We start from the raw sequence: 21,018 nt of genomic DNA on the forward strand, positions 1-21,018 counted from the left end.
TGTCCGGCGGGCCGCGATTTTGAAAGCACTGGCTTAGAGGGAAGGACACGTTGTTGCTTTTTTAGTGTCGAAATAGAATTATTGCGCTTGCCTCGCATGTCATATTGTGATCAGGTTATTTTGCGCTGGTGTTCGTTGAGCGTCCTTAACCTGGCCAACCACTTGAGCTTTGAGTCTAGGGAGGAGGGTGCTGGAGGAGACGTCCCTCTCCAAAACTGTGAATCTTTGTCAGAAGTACATATTTTAAACCCTCTGTGTCAATGTTACATACATTTAAAGAGTTTCTTTCACGTGTACAAATACACAATGCCTCCCTTTATGCAAATAATGTATCAAAACAATTAATTTTTCCTTTTTTTCTCTATCTGCAGAAGAGTGCGATGCCTTTGTAGACCGTGGCACTCAGTGTGGCGCCACCTCAGAGATTCTGGGTGTGGTCACCACTGGCTCCTCCCACTGGTCCAGTCGCTGCGAGGAATTGGTGGTTAGTAAAATAAAGAATATGTTGCCATTTTTGCACTTGTAAATAGTTAATCGCATTTTAGCCTACACTCAGATGTGAACTCATTCTTGCATGCGAGGGTCTTGAATAAAAAAAAAAAACACGCAGGCAAGACATTGAGATTGCAGGGCGTGCCAATCTGCGACCGAACCAGCTTGGCAGTGTGAAAACGCCTAATCTGTCGGTAGTGGGGATTGACAACTATTCTGTGAAAATGAAAGAATATGTCTTGTGTGTGTTTCCTTCTTCATGTGGAAAGCAGCGGACCCCAGACACCATTTCAATCAAGCTTGAAGAGGATATTGGTGGAGGCATGCCCGCCGTAGGTTAGTAATACACATTGGATCTATGCAAGAAAACAACCTTGATAAACTGAGAATGTACTTGATTCTACCTGCGCTAAAAAGCGTGGTCCTCTTTGGAAAAGCATCAAGACCAGCGCCCTGCTAAAACACAAGTTAAACTTGGGAGTTGCATTTCGAAGATGGAATCAGTCAAGAGCCCAGAAGGGTTTCACAGATGCCACATGAGCTGGTTTATCATTCTCAAACATCAATGAATTCATAATGCATGAATGTTGGCTGATCAGCTTAGAGCAGGGGTCTCAAACTCAACTTACCTGGGGGCCGCTGGAGGTAGAGTCTGGGTGAGGCTGGGCCGCATCAAGTATTCCACAATAAAGAACAAATATGCAGTCTTCTCAAGCTTTGCTATTAACAGTTCTGCAACATGAATGCATTTTGGAACATGAACGGCTCTTTAAAACATGAACCTCCTTCAGAACATGAACTGTCCTCATGAACATATGGCTTTTCTTGCCTACTCCTCCTGATCACTGCTGCTCTTCATCTGTTCATCATTTTAGCACGAAAAAACAAGAAAAAAAAAAGCCTGAGGCGCGCAGATGATTGCGGCAGAGAAACTGATTTGTTTAAACTTCCAGGGTCTAATATTTTTGAGAAGAGATGCATGTAATAATTTCCTAAATGTATTACATGATTTTATCTCAATATATAAATTTCAATTAATATGTGTCGGCCTCAACTTGATACAAAACACTCTTTCACACCGTCGATATTTCCTCTCCCACTGGACACACAGGAAGACACACACACACACCTACCGACGTATCCAGGCCAATGCAGTTATAAAATGCAATCAAACATGTCAGAACATAGACATTTTCTATAAATAGCCTACCAACGTTTGCGGTGAGAAAAACGGATGCACATTTCATGCTCAGGGATATGAAGCTCCACAACTTGAGGAACTCGGTTGCGAAGCGGTTAGTTTCAGATGCTTCAGTAAGCTCGAAATACATTAGAGGAGTCACACAGGACAGAAGGGCGTATCTCCAGCGCACACGCACTTGGGAGAAGCCATACCATTGGCCTACGTACATTTCACCTCCGTCTTATGCAAGGTTTTTGTGCGCAGCAAGCTTTATAAATGAGGCCCCTGGGCAAGCGCAGCAACTAAGCAATAAAAAGAAAAAGTGACTAAACTTTAATGTCATGTAGGGGGCCACAAAATATCGTCCGGTCGACCGCGAGTTTGAAAGCACTGGCTTAGAGGGAAGGACGGGTTGTTGCTTTTTAGTGTCGAAATAGAATTATTGCGCTTGCCTCGCATGTCATATTGTGATCAGATCATTTTGCGCTGGTGTTCGTTGAGCGTCCTTAACCTGGCCAACCACTTGAGCTTTGAGTCTAGGGAGGAGGGTGCTGGAGGAGACGTCCCTCTCCAAAACTGTGAATCTTTGTCAGAAGTACACATTTTAAACCCTCTGTCAATGTTACATACATTTAAAGAGTTTGTTTCACGTGTACAAATACACAATGCCTCGCTTTATGCAAATAATGTATCAAAACAATTAATTTTTCCTTTTTTTCTCTGTCTGCAGAAGACTGCGATGCCTTTGTAGACCGTGGCACTCAGTGTGACGCCACCTCAGAGATTCTGGGTGTGGTCGCCCCTGGCTCCTCCCACTGGTCCAGTCGCTGCGAGGAATTGGTGGTTAGCAAAATAAAGAATATGTTGCCATTTTTGCAATTGTAAATAGTTAATCGCGTTTTAGCCTACACTCAGATGTGAACTCATTCTTTTATGCGAGGGTCTCGAATCAACAAAAAAAAATACGCAGGCAAGACATTGAAATTGCAGGGCATGCCAAGCCGTGTGATGAAAGAATATGTCTTGTGTGTGTTTCCTTCTTTATGTGGAAAGCAGCAGACCCCAGACACCATTTCAATCAAGCTTGAAGAGGATATTGGTGGAGGCATGACCACCGTAGGTTAGTAATACACATTGCATCTATGCAAGAAAACAACCTTGATAAACTGCGAATGTACTAGATTCTACCTTCTCAGCAGGAGCCTTTAACCCTTGACCATCCAAAGGGCGACAAGGAAAATGCATAATCAACAAATAGAAGTTAGAATGTCCAAATATAAATCTTCCAATACACAAGTGTGTACAAAGTACATTCTGTATACCTTTGTGAAAATTATTAATTAAAAACATTACTTTCTCTCGTCTGTTTTCCTCTCTGAAGAAGACAGCAATGACATTAGAGACTTCAGCACGCAGCGCGGCGCCATCTCGGAGAGTCTGCGCGTGGAAGCCCCTGGCTCCTCTTACATGTCAAGTCACAGCGGGGAGCTGCGCATCCTGAGCGTCTACGGACAAGGGGAGGGCCCACTGGCGGTGGACGGCCATGACACCCTCTTTGCCGCGTCAGAACTGGAGGCCTTGAGCTCGCTGTCCGCTGACCACAGCGTGGCCAAGAGCCTGAACTGCAGCGTGAGGCTCGTCCGCCTCGAGGACCTGACTGGGCATCAGGGCTGCCGCAAGGGCTTGTGTGGAAAGGTTATTTCCAACAGTGTCAATATGATCGTCCACATGAGTACTCACATCGGCAAGAAGCCCTACAAGTGTGACCAATGCACAAAGCGCTTCAGTCTGAAAGGCCCCCTGAAGATCCACATGAGGACTCACTCCGGGGAGAAGCCCTACAAGTGTGACCAATGCACGAAGTGCTTCAGTCATGGCCCCACCCTGAAGTTACACATGACTACTCACACCGGCAAGAAGCCCTACAGGTGTGACCAATGCACGAAGGGCTTCAGTCTGAAAGGCCGCCTGAATGTCCACATGAGAACTCACTCTGGCGAGAAGCCCTACAAGTGTGACCATTGCACGAAATGCTTCAGTCTGAAAAGCAACCTGAATATCCACATGAGAACTCACTCCGGCGAGAAGGCCTACAAGTGTGACCAATGCATGAAGTGCTTCAGTCAGAAAGGCCAGCTGAATATCCACATGAGGACTCACACTGGGGAGAAGCCCTACAGGTGTGAGCAATGCCCGAAGCGCTTCAGTCAAGGCCGCGCCCTGAAGTTCCACATGTCGACTCACTTTGGGGAGATGCCCTACAGGTGTGACCAATGCACGAAGAGCTTCCAACGGAAATGCTACCTGAAGATCCACCTGAGGACTCACTCCGGTGAGAAGCCCTACAAGTGTGACCAATGCATGAAGTGCTTCAGTCAGAAAGGCGAGATGAATATCCACATGAGGATTCACTCCGAGGAAAATCCCTACAGGTGTGACCAATGCCCGAAGCGCTTCACTCACGGTCGCTTCCTGAAGTACCACATGTGGACTCACACCGGGGAGAAGCCCTACAGGTGTGACCAATGCACGAAGTGCTTCCAACGGAAATGCGACCTGGAGATCCACGTGAGGACTCACTCTGAGGAGAAGCCCTGCGTGTGTCTGCAGTGCAACGCCTGCTACAGCGACCCAAGCAGTTTGCGTTTGCACATGCTCAAAGCACACTTTGACACGGGGTAACGGGACTCTTTGATTGAGACCTCTGTCCTGTATTGGTTGAAATTACTGCTTTAGTTTTTCTTTTCATCACGATTAAACACTTTCAACTTTTGATACGCTTTCTGATTTTATTAATTGATGTCTGTGTTGAATAACTTATTTCTAGGACACTTCTGACAGCAAAATATTTGATTTAATGTAGAGCTTGATCAGGGGAAGATACAGGCAGCAAAGTTACCAAGCATACAGTCAATGAGACGATGGGTGTACATCATTCTTATAGGTAACGTTCACATCGTGGGTAAATACAAAGGAAACAAAGGTCAGGGGGAGGGGCCTTCGTGGAGTTTAGGCTTGGCCAGAGGAGAGACCAAGTTAAATTGCAATTCACAATATGGGTGAAGTGGACATGGCTGCAAGACAGTTAAAGGAATCTACACAACAAAGAAGTCTGGATTGGCCTCAGTATCAAACTTGGTGCCCACAGTTGCAAATGCAAACTATCTTAACACATTTTAATCAGAGAGGACGGGAGGTATCTCTTGGTTCTTGGAGAATGCATAGAAATTGATTGAAATTGACTAATCATTCAAACGGTTCATATAATTTGTGTATTAAAGTTATGCTTGACATTGCCACAACATTGTCATTACCGTTATCTTTGTTATTACAAAAAGCCTGCAATGTTCACTTGTGAAATAGACTGCGATTGAACCCCACATTTTACATGATTGTGTTCATTCCACTTACCTTTCCATTCTGTGTGCTTAATGCTAACTACCTAGGATGGATTGTCTCATAATAGGCGATAATGGTTGAAGATGATCCATTTTAAAAGGTCCCTGGTTAAATGTCTAGATCTCAGTGATGCTCAGTTTATGCCGGTCCTTCCTCTAGAATGCAGCATTATTCTAACGGGACAAAGTCAGAAGATTCATATTATTGGTCACCCTTCACTCCCTGTTTTCAGCGGCGGCTGGTGATCCAATTCGTGGGTGGGGTGCAGTAATGGACGGGGGTCCTCCCCAAGAAAATATAGAATTGGTTTCTGGGATGCCCACTAGCTAAAAATGTATTCTGATTCATAGCCTACATCCTGACTTGCAGGGCCTGGACAAGCTTACACTGCTTTCACTTTCATTCCACTGGTCATTGCTATTTGACCCATGGTTGTTATTCTGATATTGAGGCATACCATGATCAATGTCCTATAGTGTTTTACCGGAGTCTCAAGGTCAATTTCAAATGCTGTTTGGGGCCGTTGTATCATTTTATTCAATAAAATGTACCACTGTATCAAAACTAAAAAGAACCTTCAGAAAAAAATAATTAATTGTTATGAGCTGCTGCAGTGAATTTCTATTTTTCTTTTCTTGTTCGATGGTTTCGGTTAATCTGTTCAAATATTGTGTTATTGTTTGGTCCAAAAAGCTTTGATTTCTTTTAACATACGATCTGAACATCATCATCATCATAATAAAAAAAAACTATCATTTGAACTGTATTATTTATAGTTTAGGATTTTTTTAATGCTCGTTATTGTTAGAATTATTTTTAACCATGTTCAGTAAAAAAAAAAGGATATTACGGGAAAGGTTACCTCCCCTTTCTCTTATTTGGCCCGCCCAGATTATTTGTCCGACCGCCCATGAGAAAATGAGTTATGACGTGTACATATAGTTTTTTCCTTGAGAGACGCCGTGGCTTGCAAACGAGCGAAGCATCGCAGTTGCTCAGTGTTTTGATGTACAAATGATGTACAAAACTCGAATAAGTAAGTTAACTAATGCCATATCATTGTGTTGCTTTACTGTATATGGTTACCTTGTTAGCATTATAATGTTGCATTAGTATTAGCGCTACTGTTAACAGCCAAGTTGCTATCGATAACTTAAAGGTCAATTGCATCAGTTATGTGTGTAAACCATGGACCTATTAAAGAAAGGACAGCGGACTAAACATGGCCGCCCATTCATAATTATAAATACACGGACTGTAACTTGAGTGTGCACCTCAGCAAGTAAGGGGAATCACACGAGAATGGGCACAATTCAACAAAGGGGGTACAGGCACTGATCTCTAATGCTTGGATACCAAGGGAATGCAATGTTTAACAATGTCTGCTCACCATACAACAAACGAATACAACTGTATTTTACCGGCCACTGGACCGCAGTAGTTCTAGCGTTTTACAAACTCACACTAAATACATATGGTGCGTTCTAGGCATCCCGTGTTTTCACACCCTTCTAACCTCATGTACTCCCAGTTTTAGCGAGTAGGGTCTGTCTGCGTCCTGCAAGACGGAGGCGTAACTTGTAGTGTGCGTAACTTGTACTAGGAGGCATTACTTTTCTAAATCGCGGTCCACGCAAGATCTTTCTATTTTCGCGGTAAAAAGAAAAGCCTTATAAATCACGGTTCACACGAGATCTTCCTTGAAGTCGGATTTTCAGATGTTCCTGTTGGTAAGTAAAAAGAAGTGGATTAACAAGAATGTTTTTTTTGTTTTTACAAGCTTAATAAACTCTAAACTAGGGCAGACTACTTGTGGTTGTGATACTGTTTAACATTCTTTACGAAATGTTCGAACGCTTAGGCCTACTGTTTTAACGTTGGAAGAAACCCCAGCTTTCGCCACCTCGGTGAAGTTAGTTCGATGCACACTGAACAGTCACAAAATACTCTATACTGTACAGGGTAGTAGATGTTGCTTGCTGCTTTCTGCCCCGAGTTTGCACAGTGCAATAGTGATGACGTACCTGAGAAATCCATGTATTGAAGACTGGCAAATATATATAAAATGAAGGCTTGTAATGTGATCGCTATAATATGAAGGCTTTTTCATAACTATCCCCCTGTTAGTGACATTGTTCTTGTCTTCTTTCTATCAGTAATATTTATTTTAATTCATTGTCTTCTATCTCATGCAGGACCTTGAAAACATGCAGCAAGCAATCAATAACAATATGTATTCAATACAATTCTTTGAATTATTAATCTGCTGTCTTTTTTTAAAGGGATGAAGTAGGCTAAACTTAAGCAGGTTCCCCACGTTAAACTGCTATATGCATTACATTTCATTGTAATAGGCTTCTTTTCTTAAATGCGTCTGACTCAGGGATGTCAGTTTCAAGTAAGCCTATGATTAAGCTAATCAAGAGCATATCAAGATTAAGCTAATCAAGAGCATATTTTTAAATGAGCGGGTCGGGTGCACTATTTTTATATAAGGCCAAATATTTGAGGTCCGAGTTGCGGTCATTTATGTACCCGCGCACCACTGATACATACAGATCACTTCCGCGATTTAGAAAGTACTTGACACGCCTCAGACTAAAAGTTACGCCTCCTACTACAAGTTACGCCTCCTACAAGTTACGCCTCCTACAAGTTACGCCTCCTACAAGTTACGCCTCCTACAAGTTACGCCCCCGACTACAAGTTACGCCTCCTACTGCAAGTTACGCCTCCGTCATGCAGGACGTAGACAAATACTATTGGATTTAGCTGGTTATTTATGGGCAAAAAAGTGTACCTTGAACGTACTATTATAGGCATGTTTTCCCCTTCACACCTGATTAAATCTAAGGGTTATTAGCAGATTTCTGCAGAGCTTGATATCATGGTATTGAGTTGATGAGATGAACTATAAAATATGTAAACAAATCAAGGATGTAAGGCAAGGCAAGGCAAGGCAACTTTATTTATATAGCACTTTTCATACACAAGGCAGACTCAAAGTGCTTCACATATAAACATTGTCATACAATAAAATAAAATAATAGGTAAGTAAAAGAAAAACGTATGCAAAAAATAGAAAGTTAAAAAGGCATTTTAGTATTAAAATAGAAAATAAAGGCAAAGTTAAAAAAGCTTTTTAGAAAGTGCAATGTATTTAAGATTTAGCAGAAAGCTATAGCAAACATAAAAGTCTTCAGTCTTGTTTTAAAGGTGCTGAGAGTTGGGGCAAGTCTTAAATCCTCTGGGAGTTTATTCCAGCTATTTGTTGCGTAGTAACTAAATCCTGCTTTCCCATGTTTTGTGTTTACTCTGGGGATAATTAACAGATTGGTCTCAGAGGATCTTAGTGGTCTAGAAGGCTGGTGTAGTGGAAGCATATCCGTTAAAAACCATGTAGGGATTTATAGGTAAGCAACATGATTTTAAAATCAATTCTCTGACCTACAGGAAGCCAATGTAACGATTTCAGAATTGGTGTAATATGATCAAATTTTTTGGTCTTTGATAGAACTCTAGCAGCAGCATTCTGACTTTATGTAATATCATTTTGTGTAACTCATTTTAAGTATTAGGCTAATGTAATTCACTAAACATGCTTACCTTATATCTTCTTACAAATTGCACCTGGACTATATGCAATGTAAAAAATTGAGTACTGATTTTACTTTGTTGTCTCTACGCAGGCCAGCTCATCAAGTGCTTACATTCAGCAGCTTCTTTCAAGGGATGTTGCCTGCCAGACAGAACACCTGGAAACGCATATTTGTAGGCACAAAGCTATCCTTAAAGTCTTTGCAGCCCCATTTAAAAAGTGAAGGTGTGTACTTTCCTCATTGAGTATTTTTTTTCTTTGATGTAGTAGATTCTAGGCAGCATAGATTCTAGGCTGATGCTAGATTCTATCTGCGCTAAAAGGCCTGGTCCTCTTTTGAAAAGCATCATGAGCAGCGCCCTGCTAAAACACGAGTCAAACTTGGGAGTTGCATTTCAATGATGGAATCAGTCAAGAGCCCAGAAGGGTTTCAAGACCAATGCCACATGAGCTGGATTATCATCCTCAAAAATCACTGAATTCATAATGCATGAATGTTAGCTGATCAGCCTAGAGGGAAGGACACGTTGTTGCTTTTTAGTGTCGAAATAGAATTATTGCGCTTGCCTCGCATGTCATGTTGTGCTCAGATCATTTTGCGCTGGTGTTCGTTGAGTGTCCTTAACCTGGTCAACAACTTGAGCTTTGAGTCTAGGGAGGAGGGTGCTGGAGGAGACGTCCCTCTCCAAAACTGTGAATCTTTGTCAGCAGTACACATTTTAAACCCTCTGTGTCAATGTTGAATACATTTAAAGAGTTTCTTTCTTCTTGTACAGATGCAAAAAGCCTCCCTTTATGCAAATAATGTATCAAAACAATTGCTTTTTCCTCTTTTTCTCCCTCTGCAGAAGACTGCGATGCCTTTGGAGACCGGAGCACTCGGCGCGGCGCCACCTCGGAGAGTCTGGGTGGGGACGCCCCTGGTTCCTCCCACATGTCCAGTCGCTGCGAGGAACTGGTGGTTAGCAAAATAAAGAATATGTTGGCATTTTTGCACTTGAAAATAGTTAATTGCGTTTTAGCCTACATTCAGATGTGAACTCATTCTTGCATGCGAGGGTCTTGAATCAAAGAAAATAATACGCAGGCAAGACATTGAAATTGCAGGGCGTGCCAAGCGGCGACCGAACCAGCTTGACAGAGTAAAAACGCCTAATCTGTCGGTAGTGGGGATTGACAACTATTCTGTGAAAATTAAAGAATATGTCTTGTGTGTGTTTCCTTCTTTATGTGGAAAGCAGCAGAGCCCAGACACCATTTCAATCAAGGTTGAAGAGGATATTGGTGGAGGCTTGCCCGCCGTAGGTTAGTAATACCCATTGCATCTATGCAAGCAAACAACCTGGATCAACTGAGAATGTACTCGATTCTGCCTGCGCTAAAAAGCCTGGTCCTCTTTTGAAAACCATCATGACAAGCGCCCTGCTAAAACACAAGTCAAACTTGGGAGATGCATTTCAAAGATGGAATCAGTCAAGAGCCCAGAAGGGTTTCAAGACAGATGCCACATGAGCTGGTTTATCATTCTCAAACATGAATGTTTGAGAATGTTAGCTGATCAGTTTAGAGGGAAGGACACGTTGTTGCTTTTCAGTGTCAAAATGGAATTATTGTGCTTGCCTCGCTTGTCATGTTGTGCTCAGATCATTTTGCTCTGGTGTTCGTTGAGTGTCCTTAACCTGGCCAACCACTTGAGCTTTGAGTCTAGGGAGGAGGGTGCTGGAGGAGACGTCCCTCTCCGAAACTGTGAATCTTTGTCAGCAGTACACATTTTAAACCCACTGCGTCAATGCTGAATACATTTAAAGAGTTTCTTTCACTTGTACAAATACACAATGCCTCCCTTTATGCAAATAATGTATCAAAACAATTACTTTTTCCTTTTTTTTCTCCCTCTGCAGAAGACTGCAATGCCTTTGGAGAACGTAGCACTCAGCGCAACGCCAACTCAGAGATTCTGGGTGTGGACGCCCCTGGCTCCTCCCACATGTCCAGTCACAGCGAGGAGCTGAAGATTCTCAGTGTCTACGGAAAAGGGGAGGGCCCACTGGCGGTGGACGGCCATGACACCCTCTTCACCGCGTCAGTAGTGGAGGCCCTGTACTCGCTGTCTGCGGACCACAGCGTGGCCAAGAGCCTGGAGCGCGGCGAGCGGCTGGTCTGCCGCGAGGAGCTGAGTGTGCGGGTAGGAAATCATCTTATCATTCACCATCCAAAAGAGAGGCTTCCTCTGTTACAACTCAAAAAAAAAAACATAGAAAGCCCACACCTTTATGATTCAGTAAACGCTTTTACACTGCCAAGTATGCCCGTCTTATGCCCAACTTTTCCCCTGTGTGATCCGCGCGTTTACACTGAGCGAGGTAATTTACGGGCTTTATTTAGCACCCCTATTAACCCTCTCTGACCCTACACATATTGGGGGTTTCATTTTGATGTAAATGCGATAAGACAGCTTTGCGGTTCTAGGGGCGAGGCTTGGGTAGAGGTGTTGCTGCATTGTCTCTACAACAGAGACGATGCAGCGATATCAACATGAATAGTTGTAACTGGAGAGGCGGTGAAATCCGCAAGCTGCTGACCATCATGGGAGCGAAGGTGATGCAGTCGCATTTAAAGAAGACGAAAAACGGTCGATCTAAGAGAAAGTACCAGACAAACTTTCCTTACAACGGGCCTAGTAGCGGGGACGCTGGCGAGTCTAACGCCGCTCTGTATTGCTTGTTTTTATTCAGTATTTTTTATATTTCTCACGAATGCATTGAACATTTTGTTGTTTAGTAGTTTAGCTAAGTTTACTAGTTATTTATAGTCACTTTTCGCTATTGTAAGTACGCCAGTTTTCTTTATTTTTCCGTGTTTTATACGTGGAGTCGTACAGTTGCTTGACAGTTGGTGGCCGCTGTTGCCTTTTGAACGCTGCTGCTCACCGGTTGCCGCTTCTCGCTCTGAACATCATTCTGAGAATTATTTTTTCGCGATTTTCTTCTTCTTTATCTTACTGGTCTTTTAATTTTTTCTTAGTTCTCTTAGTTTTCCTTTGCTTACTTTCAACCCCTTCTGTCTGAAACCCTTCTGGACCTCGGATCGGACTACAATTATCCCCTTCTACCCCTGGAAACTGGTCGCTAGCTAATCAGCTGGTGACCAGCTGGATGCTACCTGTCCGTGCCACTGCTGTCAGCTGTCCGGGACCTGCCTGGAGCGCTGGGCCATTGATTAGCTGGCTGCCGGCTGTTTGACAGTTGGTGGATGACACACCAACTGTGACACACCGGTCCGCTGCCACCCTGCCAGCTCTCCTGGACGCTTACCTGCGTCCGCGGATTGCTGTCAATCCCCTCCTACACCGCTACCCGACAGTGTTCACCTGCTGGCCGGCTTCGCTGCTGCTAACCCCCGGCGCCGTCCAACTGGCTTCCCCGTCTCCAGCGTAGCTACAACCGGCAAGCTCCACTCCTCTGCCTCCGCTGTGCTGGCTCTGTGGCTTCACCATAATCGCCTGGATCTACCGCTGGCTTGCGCCGCTGCCGACTTCACAGCCTGTGGATTTTTAACCTGTTCCTCTGGATTGTGCTATGTTTGACTCTCACGTTACGAGCGCATCTCTGCCGCTGCGTTACTCTGTAATGGAGATGTTACGTCTCCGGATCTTCTCCAGGACCCCTCCACCTCAGCTTGCATCCCACCTTGACATTCTCAAACGACCAAAATACATCCACCGAGGCTCTGGACGGAATTTTCAGTACACTCACAACAGCAACAAAAACATCCACTCCTTCTGGTCCACTGGGCCCCGCCCCCCTCCTCGCACAGCCCGTACGGTCAGTCCTGTCAATCACAGTTTACTGTCCCCTCTGCTCAAAGCAACCTGCTACACTCCACTCACCTGTCTGAAATTCTTTCTGCTGAACACCAGGGGCCTCATGTACTAAGGTTGCGTACGCACAAAAACGTGGCGTACGTCCTTTTCCACGCTCACGTTCAGATGTACAAAACGTGAAATGACCGTAAAAATGTGCGGTCCCCACGCCAGCTCCAGAGCTGTCGTACGCACGTTTCTACAGCTATTGTTCCTTTGGCGACACTTAGCGGTGACGCTGGGAAACTGGGAAAAAAGGTGAAAACAATGACTCATCAGAGTGATTTGCACATCAGAGACACACTAATGAACAATTAACACACCTTGCAATTATATGGGTGGCTATAAAAGCATGCGCAATGGATAAAGAAAATTGTTAAAATGGCTAAAAAAATGGCTGCGTTAGCGTTGTTAGAGGACATCGCAAATGGTCAAATCCGAAGGGCGCTGGAGACGCCGGGGCCGACGGAGCACTCCGTGCCCTCTCCTTGCTTGTCTATTCAAAAATAAAAAAATTAAGTTAATAAACACGAGTCAAATTCTTTAATATCCTGGCATCTTTACGCACGACTTATGTGTATTGCAAGCAGCCGATTGTATGACCAGTATAATTACAGCATTTATGACTTCAGCATATTTACCTTGGGGATGATCGGTGTCCCCTTCATGGGCTCCCACCACTCCGGTGAGAGCTGTGTCACCGATCAAAGCGGCCACTCTCAAATCGAAGGGGGAGAGTTCCCCCACTCCTGTCCCCCCACCTGTTGCGGTCACGCTTCGGCGTTGGGCAGAAACCCTCCGCTTCACCTCCACCTTGAGGTCTGACCACTTTTTTTTAATTTCAGAGTGTGTGCGCTGCTGAGACCCCACTGCATTGACGGCCTCGCAAACACGCTCCCACTCACTTCTCTTTTGTTTTGCATTTATCCCTGTTGACAGGGTTCCAAATAGCATATGCTTGCGCATTTCTACCTCGTGGAGCAAAATCTCGAGCTCAGACTCCGGTGATCGGATTAAGAGGTGAATCTCAGGTCCAGAGGCCTATTTAAATGAAATTGCATATTTAAATGAGGGCGTGGACAGGGAGGAGTTTGGCACCTCGGCATGTGCGCTCAATTCCACGTTGATCGAGATGTACAAAAGAAACGTGCTTGGATCCATGCGTTCGCACACTTTGATACATCTGAATTTATTTGTGCGTAAGACAGTTTCTGGGTTTTGGCGTACGCCAAGTTTCAGTATGAAATCCACGCAAGTCTTAGTACATGAGGCCCTAGATCCCTCAGTAATGAGGCCCTTTTGATAAATGACTTTATTGTTGACCAGAGCCTAGACATTCTCTGCCTCACTGAGACCTGGCAACAACCAAATGACTTCTCCCATCTAAATGAGGCTGTTCCACCGGGTTTTTCTTTTATTAGTAAACCCCGGGTTAATGGGAGGGGGGGTGGCCTCGCTCTCCTCCACCGTGATAACATCAAAGTCACCACTGTCACAGTCCCCCATCACTCCTCCTTTGAATGTCTAGCTGTAAAACTCTCAGGCCCCAAACCCACTGTCATTGTCACCATTTACAGACCACCAAAACCCTCTGCTGTTTTCCTCAATGAATTCTCATCACTACTTACATCTGTATGTGCAATGTCCCCCACTGTTATCCTCCTTGGTGATTTCAACATCCACATTGACAACCCATCCTGTACTTTTGCTAATGACTTCACATCACTTTTGGACTGTCTTGGCATCACACAACATGTCATCCTCCCAACCCATAACAAAGGTCACATTCTGGATTGAATCTGCTGCACTGACATCACTCCCACTAATCTTGATGTCATTGATTTCCCCATCTCCGACCATAAAGCTGTACTTTTTGACATTCATACCCAACTACACAAAACCAAGGAACAACGGACCATCTCCTTCAGAAACATCAAACATATCAACACCACAGACCTCTCCACCCTGATCAGCTCCTACCCCAACCCTCCCCCAGCTTCCTCCCTGACTGACCTGGTGACTCACTACAATAACCCTAGTGAGTCCTCCTCTTCCCTCACCACCCTGGCCCCCCTGAAAACCCGCTCAGTCTCATTCACCCACACTGCTCCCTGGTTCACTCCTCATCTGCGCCAGCTCAAAGCCACTGGTCGTCGACTGGAGCGACTCTACAATAAGAGTCGACTCACTGTACACCGCCAAATGTATTCGGACCACCTCCATCACTACAAGAATGCCCTCACCACTGCCAAAACCTCATACTACTCCAACCTCATCAACACTGGTACAGGCAACAGCAGAGTCCTCTTCTCAACAGTCACTTACTTCAGCCTCCTAAAACCCTCCCTCCAGACATTTCCACCACCCAATGCACTGCGTTCCTGGACTTCAGCTCTAAAATCAACACCATTCACCAACAACTGGCCTCATCTCGCACCCCCTCCGATGACCCACCCTGGATGATCACCTCTGGCCAACCTCTCATCAGCTCCCTCTCTGACTTCACCCCAGTAACAGAACAGACAGTTTCAGAACTCATCCGCAAAGCCAAAACCACCACCTGTCAGCTCGATCCTCTTCCCACCTCCCTTGTCAGAGCATGTCTACCGTCCATCTCCCCAATGATCACCAACATAATTAACTCCTCCCTCACTACTGGTACTGTACCCCCCACTCTCAAGCTGGCTGCCATCACTCCCATCCTGAAAAAACCTGGTGCTGACCCAACTGACCTTAACCATTACCGGCCCATCTCCAATCTCCCTTTCATCTCCAAAACACTTGAAAGGGTGGTTGCCGCACAACTACAGTCCCACCTTAACACAAACAATCTCCACGAACCGTTCCAATCTGGCTTACGTCCAAAACACGGCACTGAAACAGCCCTAGTCAAAATCACCAACGACCTCCTCCGTGCAGCCGACTCTGGATTACTCACAATTCTAATCCTCCTCGATCTAAACGCAGCATTGACCGCCTGACTGGCATTGGGATCACTGGTGCTGCACTCTCCTGGTTTACATCCTACCTCACCGGCCGTCAACAATTTGTTCAACTAAGCCTGGGTGTTCAGGTGTCTCACTGGGAGTCCCCCAGGGGTCAGTCTTGGGTCCACTCCTGTTCACCACTTACCTCCTCCCGCTGGGCACACTCCTCCGTCACCATGGGGTCCATTTTCACTGCTACGCTGACGTCACACAGGTCTACATCTCCACCAAACCCACCGCTGCCATCCCCCCCACCTCCCTCATCACGTGCCTGGAAGAGATCCGGAGCTGGTTGAGCAGGAACTTCCTGAAACTCAATGGAAACAAGACCGAGGCCCTGCTCATCGGCTCCAAATCCACCCTCACCAAATCACAACCCAACCCAGCTCCACTCATAATCATCGATGGATTCCCAGTACCCTTCTTCTCCAAAGTCAAGAGCCTCGGTGTCATCCTGGACAACACCCTCTCATTCGCACCCCATATTCACAACATCACCCGGACTGCATTCTTCCACCTCCGCAACATCGCCAGACTCCGCCCATCACTGACCCAATCCAGCACTGAAATCCTAGTTCACTCATTTGTCAAATCACGCATAGACTACTGCAACGGCCTACTCACCGGACTGAATGATCTGCATCAACAGACTGCAGATCATTCAGAACTCAGCCGCCCGGATCATCACCCGCACCAAATCATCTGACCACATCACCCCTGTCCTCATCCAACTTCACTGGCTCCCAGTACACTACCGCATCCAATACAAAACCCTACTCCTCACCTACAAAGCTCTCCACAACCTAGCCCCCAGTTATCTCTGCGACCTCCTCCAAGAATACACTCCCTCCCGCTCCCTCCGCTCAACCTCTGCTGGACTACTATGTATCCCCACATCACGACTCATTACAATGGGTGCCCCGTCATTCAGCTGTTCAGCACCAGGCTCTGGAACTCCCTCCCCCCACACATAAAACAGTCAGACACCATTACAACCTTCAAGTCACAACTCAAAACTCACCTGTTCAAACTCGCACACAACGTCTAACTGGTCACTGTCTTGATTGTTTGTTTGTTTGGTCTTGTTTTTGTTTTATTTATTTATTTATTTATTTATTTATTATTATTATTTTTCCACAATGTCTTGTTTTTAAGCGATTTATGATAACTTTATGCTCTGTAAGGTGACCTTGGGTGTCTTGAAAGGCGCATTGTAATAATATTATTATTACAATGCTTGAGCAGCAAAGTGGTTAGCAAAATAGAGAATATGTTGGGATTTTTGCAGTTAATCGTGTTTTAGCCTACACTCAGATGTGAACTCATTCTTGCATGCGAGGGTCTTGAAGCAAAAAATTTATATTTATGTTTTTTGCAATTCATTTTAAAAAGTCCTCCAGTGTGTAGCCCCGCCGTCTCCTGTGAACCAAGCAAGACAGCTCCGAGACGAAGGGGGATTTTATCAGCTTGGCAGGGTAAAAACGCCTAATCTGTCGGTAGTGGGGATTGACAACTATTCTGTGAAAATGAAAGAATATGTCTTGTGTGTGTTTCCTTCTTATGTGGAAAGCAGCAGACCCCAGACACCATTTCAATCAAGGTTGAAGAGGATATTGGTGGAGGCATGCCCGCCGTAGGTTAGTACACACATTGCATCTATGCAAGAAAACAACCGTGATAAACTGAGAATGTACTTGATTCTGCCTTCTCAGTAGGAGCCTTTAACCCTTGACCATCCAAAGGGCGACAAGGAAAATGTATAATCAATAAATAGAAGTTATAAATATAAATATATATATAATTCCTCCAATACACAAGTGTGTACAAAGTACAAAGTGTATACCTTTGTGAAAATGATTAATTAAAAACATTACTTTCTCTTTCTCTGTTTTCCTCTCTGAAGAAGACGGCAATGACATCAGAGACTGCAGCACGCAGCGCGGTGCCATCTCGGAGAGTCTGCTTGTGGACGCCCCTGGCTCCTCCCACATGTCAAGTCACAGCGGGGAGCTGCGCATCCTGAGCGTTTACGGACAAGGGGAGGGCCCTCTGGCGGTGGACGGCCATGACACCCTCTTTGCCGCGTCAGAACCGGAGGCCTTACGCTCGCTGTCCACAGACCACAGCGTGGCCAAGAGCCTGAACTGCAGCGTGAGGCTCGTCCGCCTTGAGGAGATGACTGGGCATCAGGGCGGCCGCAAGGGCCGGCCCGGTGTCTTGTGTGGAAAGGTTGTTCCCAACGATGCCAATATGATCGCCCACATGTCGAGCGACTCTGGGGAGAAGCCCTACAGGTGTGACCAATGCACGAAGTGCTTCAGTCAGAAAGGCACCCTGAAGCGCCACTTGAGGACTCACTCCGGTGAGAAGCCCTACAAGTGTGACCAATGCACAATGCGCTTCAGTCATGGTTCCGCCCTGAAGTTCCACATGTCGTCTCACACCGGCGAGAAGCCCTACAGGTGTGACCAATGCACAAAGAGTTTCATTCAAAGCTACGCCCTGAAGTGCCACATGAGGACTCACTCCGGTGAGAAGCCCTACAGGTGTGACCAATGCACAAAGAGTTTCATTCAAAGCTACGCCCGGAAGCGCCACATGTCGACTCACACCGGAGAGAAGCCCTACAAGTGTGACCAATGCACGAAGTGCTTCAGTCAGAAAGGCCACCGGAAGAGCCACATGATGACTCACACCGGAGAGAAGCCCTACAGGTGTGACCAATGCACGAAGCGGTTCAGTCTGACAAGATACCTGACGATCCACATGAGAACTCACACCGGCGAGAAGCCCTACAGGTGTGAGCAATGCATGAAGTGCTTCCATCTTGGCTCATCCCTGAAGTTCCACATGACGACTCACACCGGTGAGAAGCCCTACAGGTGTGACCAATGCATGAAGTGCTTCAGTCAGAAAGGCACCCTGAAGCACCACATGATGACTCACTCTGGGGAGAAGCCCTACAGGTGTGACCAATGCATGAAGTGCTTCGGTCAGAAAGGCACCCTGAAGACACACATGATGATTCACTCTGGGTGAATCAGAGTGAATCTGAAAGCGATATGTAGTTTATTTTTTTTATTACGCCATACTGGTTTATTGTATATTATTTTGATGTTGCCTTGCGAGCGCTATTTTATAAAGCTGACCGCTGCTCTCTGAGCCTACAAACCATGTTCAGCTGCTCAATCCCGCCCCTTATATGTACGTAGCGTTCTCCCACCCATGGGCGTTTCACATCACAACAAAGCGTTTCTCGTGAGCACGAGAAAGTATCTGGTGCGCACGAGAAAGTATCTGGTGTGTGTGTGTGTGTGTGTGTGTGTGTGTGTGTGTGTGTGTGTGTGTGTGTGTGTGTGTGTGTGTGTGTGTGTGCAGTGGACGAGCGAGCGGTAGCGTGCATGTAAGTTTAGTGAAGTAATGATCGAGTCCGGTTGTGTGTAAAAGAATAAAGCACCCGGCAGGAATCGGTGGCCGCTTTATTCCGACCTATAAGCAGACCCACTGCCGGTCAAAGTGAAGGGTGTGTTGCCCCTGAGAGATCAACGGCCCTGGAGGGAACGTGTCTGAGAGCCGACAGCAGAAAGTTGTAACACTAACCATCTCGTAGTCGGAGGCGGAGCGCAAGAAAGTAGTACGGGCTCCAATAGTGCAAGATAAAAGATAAAAAATGAAACGCATTAATTTGAATGATTTTAGCTTGTGTGTGATTTTTCGTGGACACAGGCACGCACAAGCTAAAATCATTCATATTATAGAAGAGGCTGTAAAGGAAAACAGTATTTTTTTCTATGGTATCACTCCGCAAATGGTCTGGTAACTTGTCAACTCCAGCGTCTTCGGTTGCTATGCGACGTCAACGTCTTTGGCAGACTATTTCTCTGCTGATCAACACTACGAATGCTGGTTACAAATAAATTGTAAAAAGACACACCATGAAGTTTTTTTTTCGTTTAGGCAAGTAACCGTGTAATAAGCGGGATAATGTATAGAACGTCGTTGGTCATTATTGAAAATAAGCCCCTTCAGGTCGGTGTCCTGTTCGCCCAGTCGGGGCTTATTTTCACTATAATGACCGGCGTTCTTTACATTATCAATTACGTATCTGTTGTTAAAGCACAGCTGTGCTTCGTTGAGCAAAAAAAAAAGAAAACACTAAATAAATGGTTGATAGTGGCGCGGAGTTAAAACTACACACTCTACCTGTTTTGTTCAAAATATCGTTAAAATATCGTATATCGCCATTCGAACCGAAAATATCGAGATATGAGTTTTGGTCCATATCGCCCAGCCCTACCTACAGGTGTGACCAATGCATGAAGCGCTTCAGTCATGGCCACGCCCTGAAGATCCACCTGAGGACTCACTCTGGGGAGAAGCCCTGCGTGTGTCTGCAGTGCAACGCCAGCTACAGCGACCCAAGCGGTTTGTGTGTGCACATGCTCAAGCACACTTTGACACGGGGTAACGGGACGCTTTGATTTAGACCTCTGTCTGGTATTGGTTTAAATGACTGCTTTTTGTTTTTCTTTTCATCACGATTAAACACTTCCAACTTTTGATTCGCTTTCTGTTTTTATTAATAATTGGTGTCTGTGTTGAACAACTTATTTGCTTGCTTTTTGTGGTGTGCGTATTCGTGCGTCGGGGCAGTTGGGCAGAAGGTTAAAGGTCCCATGGCATGCCACCACGTGTGGTGTGATTGGCCGTTACAAGCCGTTTTGGAAATCTGCCCCTTATGACATCACAGGTCGGTGTGTCCACCTAGATGTGTGCTGGATAGATCAGTCTACCAGCCTTCCCATTGGACTGTAGCAAACGTTGTTCATCTATCCGTCCCACATCTAGGTGGACATGCCCACCTGGGATGTCACCCTCTGCCTCCACACCCTCCCCCTGTAGCCCCTGTAGCTGGGAACGTCTGCGGAAACACGCACGTTCGTGGATGGTGCTCCGCTTCGGCATAAAATGCTTGTTGAACTTGTTAATAACCTCATTGTAGTAATCATCCTCATGGCCTCAGAACGTGAACGTGCTAAATATCGGCTCTGCATCTTTGCCCAAAGCATACAATAGAGTGTTTACTTGCTCATCGTCGTTTTCTTGGTTTGAGTTTTGCTGCAATCCAATAACGAGAGAAACGCTGTCTCTGGCCGGCCACGCCCCGGGCAGGGTGAGGTCAAACGGGTCCGGCGCGCAAAACTTTTCCCTTTTGCTGCTCTCTCTCTCACACACACACACACACACACACACACACACACACACACACACACACACACACACACACACACACACACACACACACACACACACACACACACACACACACACACACACAGCCAGTTTAACTCCAACGTACTACAATGTGTTGAAACACAAGACAGTGTAGTGACGAGTGTTTCTTAAATACTCTGAGTGAATTTGTAATTTAGTTGCTGTGGGGAAAGGAGAACAAGCCTATCTTGATGAATCCTTCATTATGTTGTGTGTTCACTAA

At 45.6% G+C, this 21,018-nt stretch overlaps 1 protein-coding gene across 2 annotated transcripts; it reads left to right on the forward strand.

The window, feature by feature from the left end:
- The first annotated feature begins 314 nt into the window (after positions 1-314).
- Positions 315-20,852, forward strand: LOC132455241 (zinc finger protein 431-like). Of its 2 annotated transcripts, none has more exons than XM_060049073.1 (5): positions 315-828; positions 2,406-2,518; positions 2,732-2,795; positions 3,060-4,191; positions 17,816-20,852. In XM_060049073.1, the coding sequence occupies exons 1-5, from the start codon at positions 717-719 to the stop codon at positions 18,558-18,560; spliced, it is 2,166 nt and encodes a 721-aa protein (XP_059905056.1). In that variant the 5' UTR covers positions 315-716; the 3' UTR covers positions 18,561-20,852. The 2 variants fall into 2 exon arrangements, with proteins under 2 accessions (XP_059905056.1, XP_059905055.1); XM_060049072.1 differs by lacking the exon at positions 17,816-20,852 and having other exon boundaries at positions 333-484; positions 765-828; positions 3,060-4,448.
- The last annotated feature ends 166 nt before the right edge of the window (positions 20,853-21,018 follow it).

This window comes from Gadus macrocephalus, chromosome 4 (genome assembly GCF_031168955.1).
Source record: "Gadus macrocephalus chromosome 4, ASM3116895v1".
Classification (NCBI taxonomy): Eukaryota; Metazoa; Chordata; class Actinopteri; order Gadiformes; family Gadidae; genus Gadus; species Gadus macrocephalus.

Excerpts from the sequence above, each read along its gene's own strand:
- LOC132455241 (XM_060049073.1), top strand. The coding sequence starts at position 717 with ATGAAAGAATATGTCTTGTGTGTGTTTCCTTCTTCATGTGGAAAGCAG. Across the intron at positions 829-2,405 it reads TGGAGGCATGCCCGCCGTAG|AAGACTGCGATGCCTTTGTA; the intron begins GTTAGTAATACA and ends CTCTGTCTGCAG. Across the intron at positions 4,192-17,815 it reads ACCGGGGAGAAGCCCTACAG|GTGTGACCAATGCACGAAGT; the intron begins GTGTGACCAATG and ends GAAGCCCTACAG.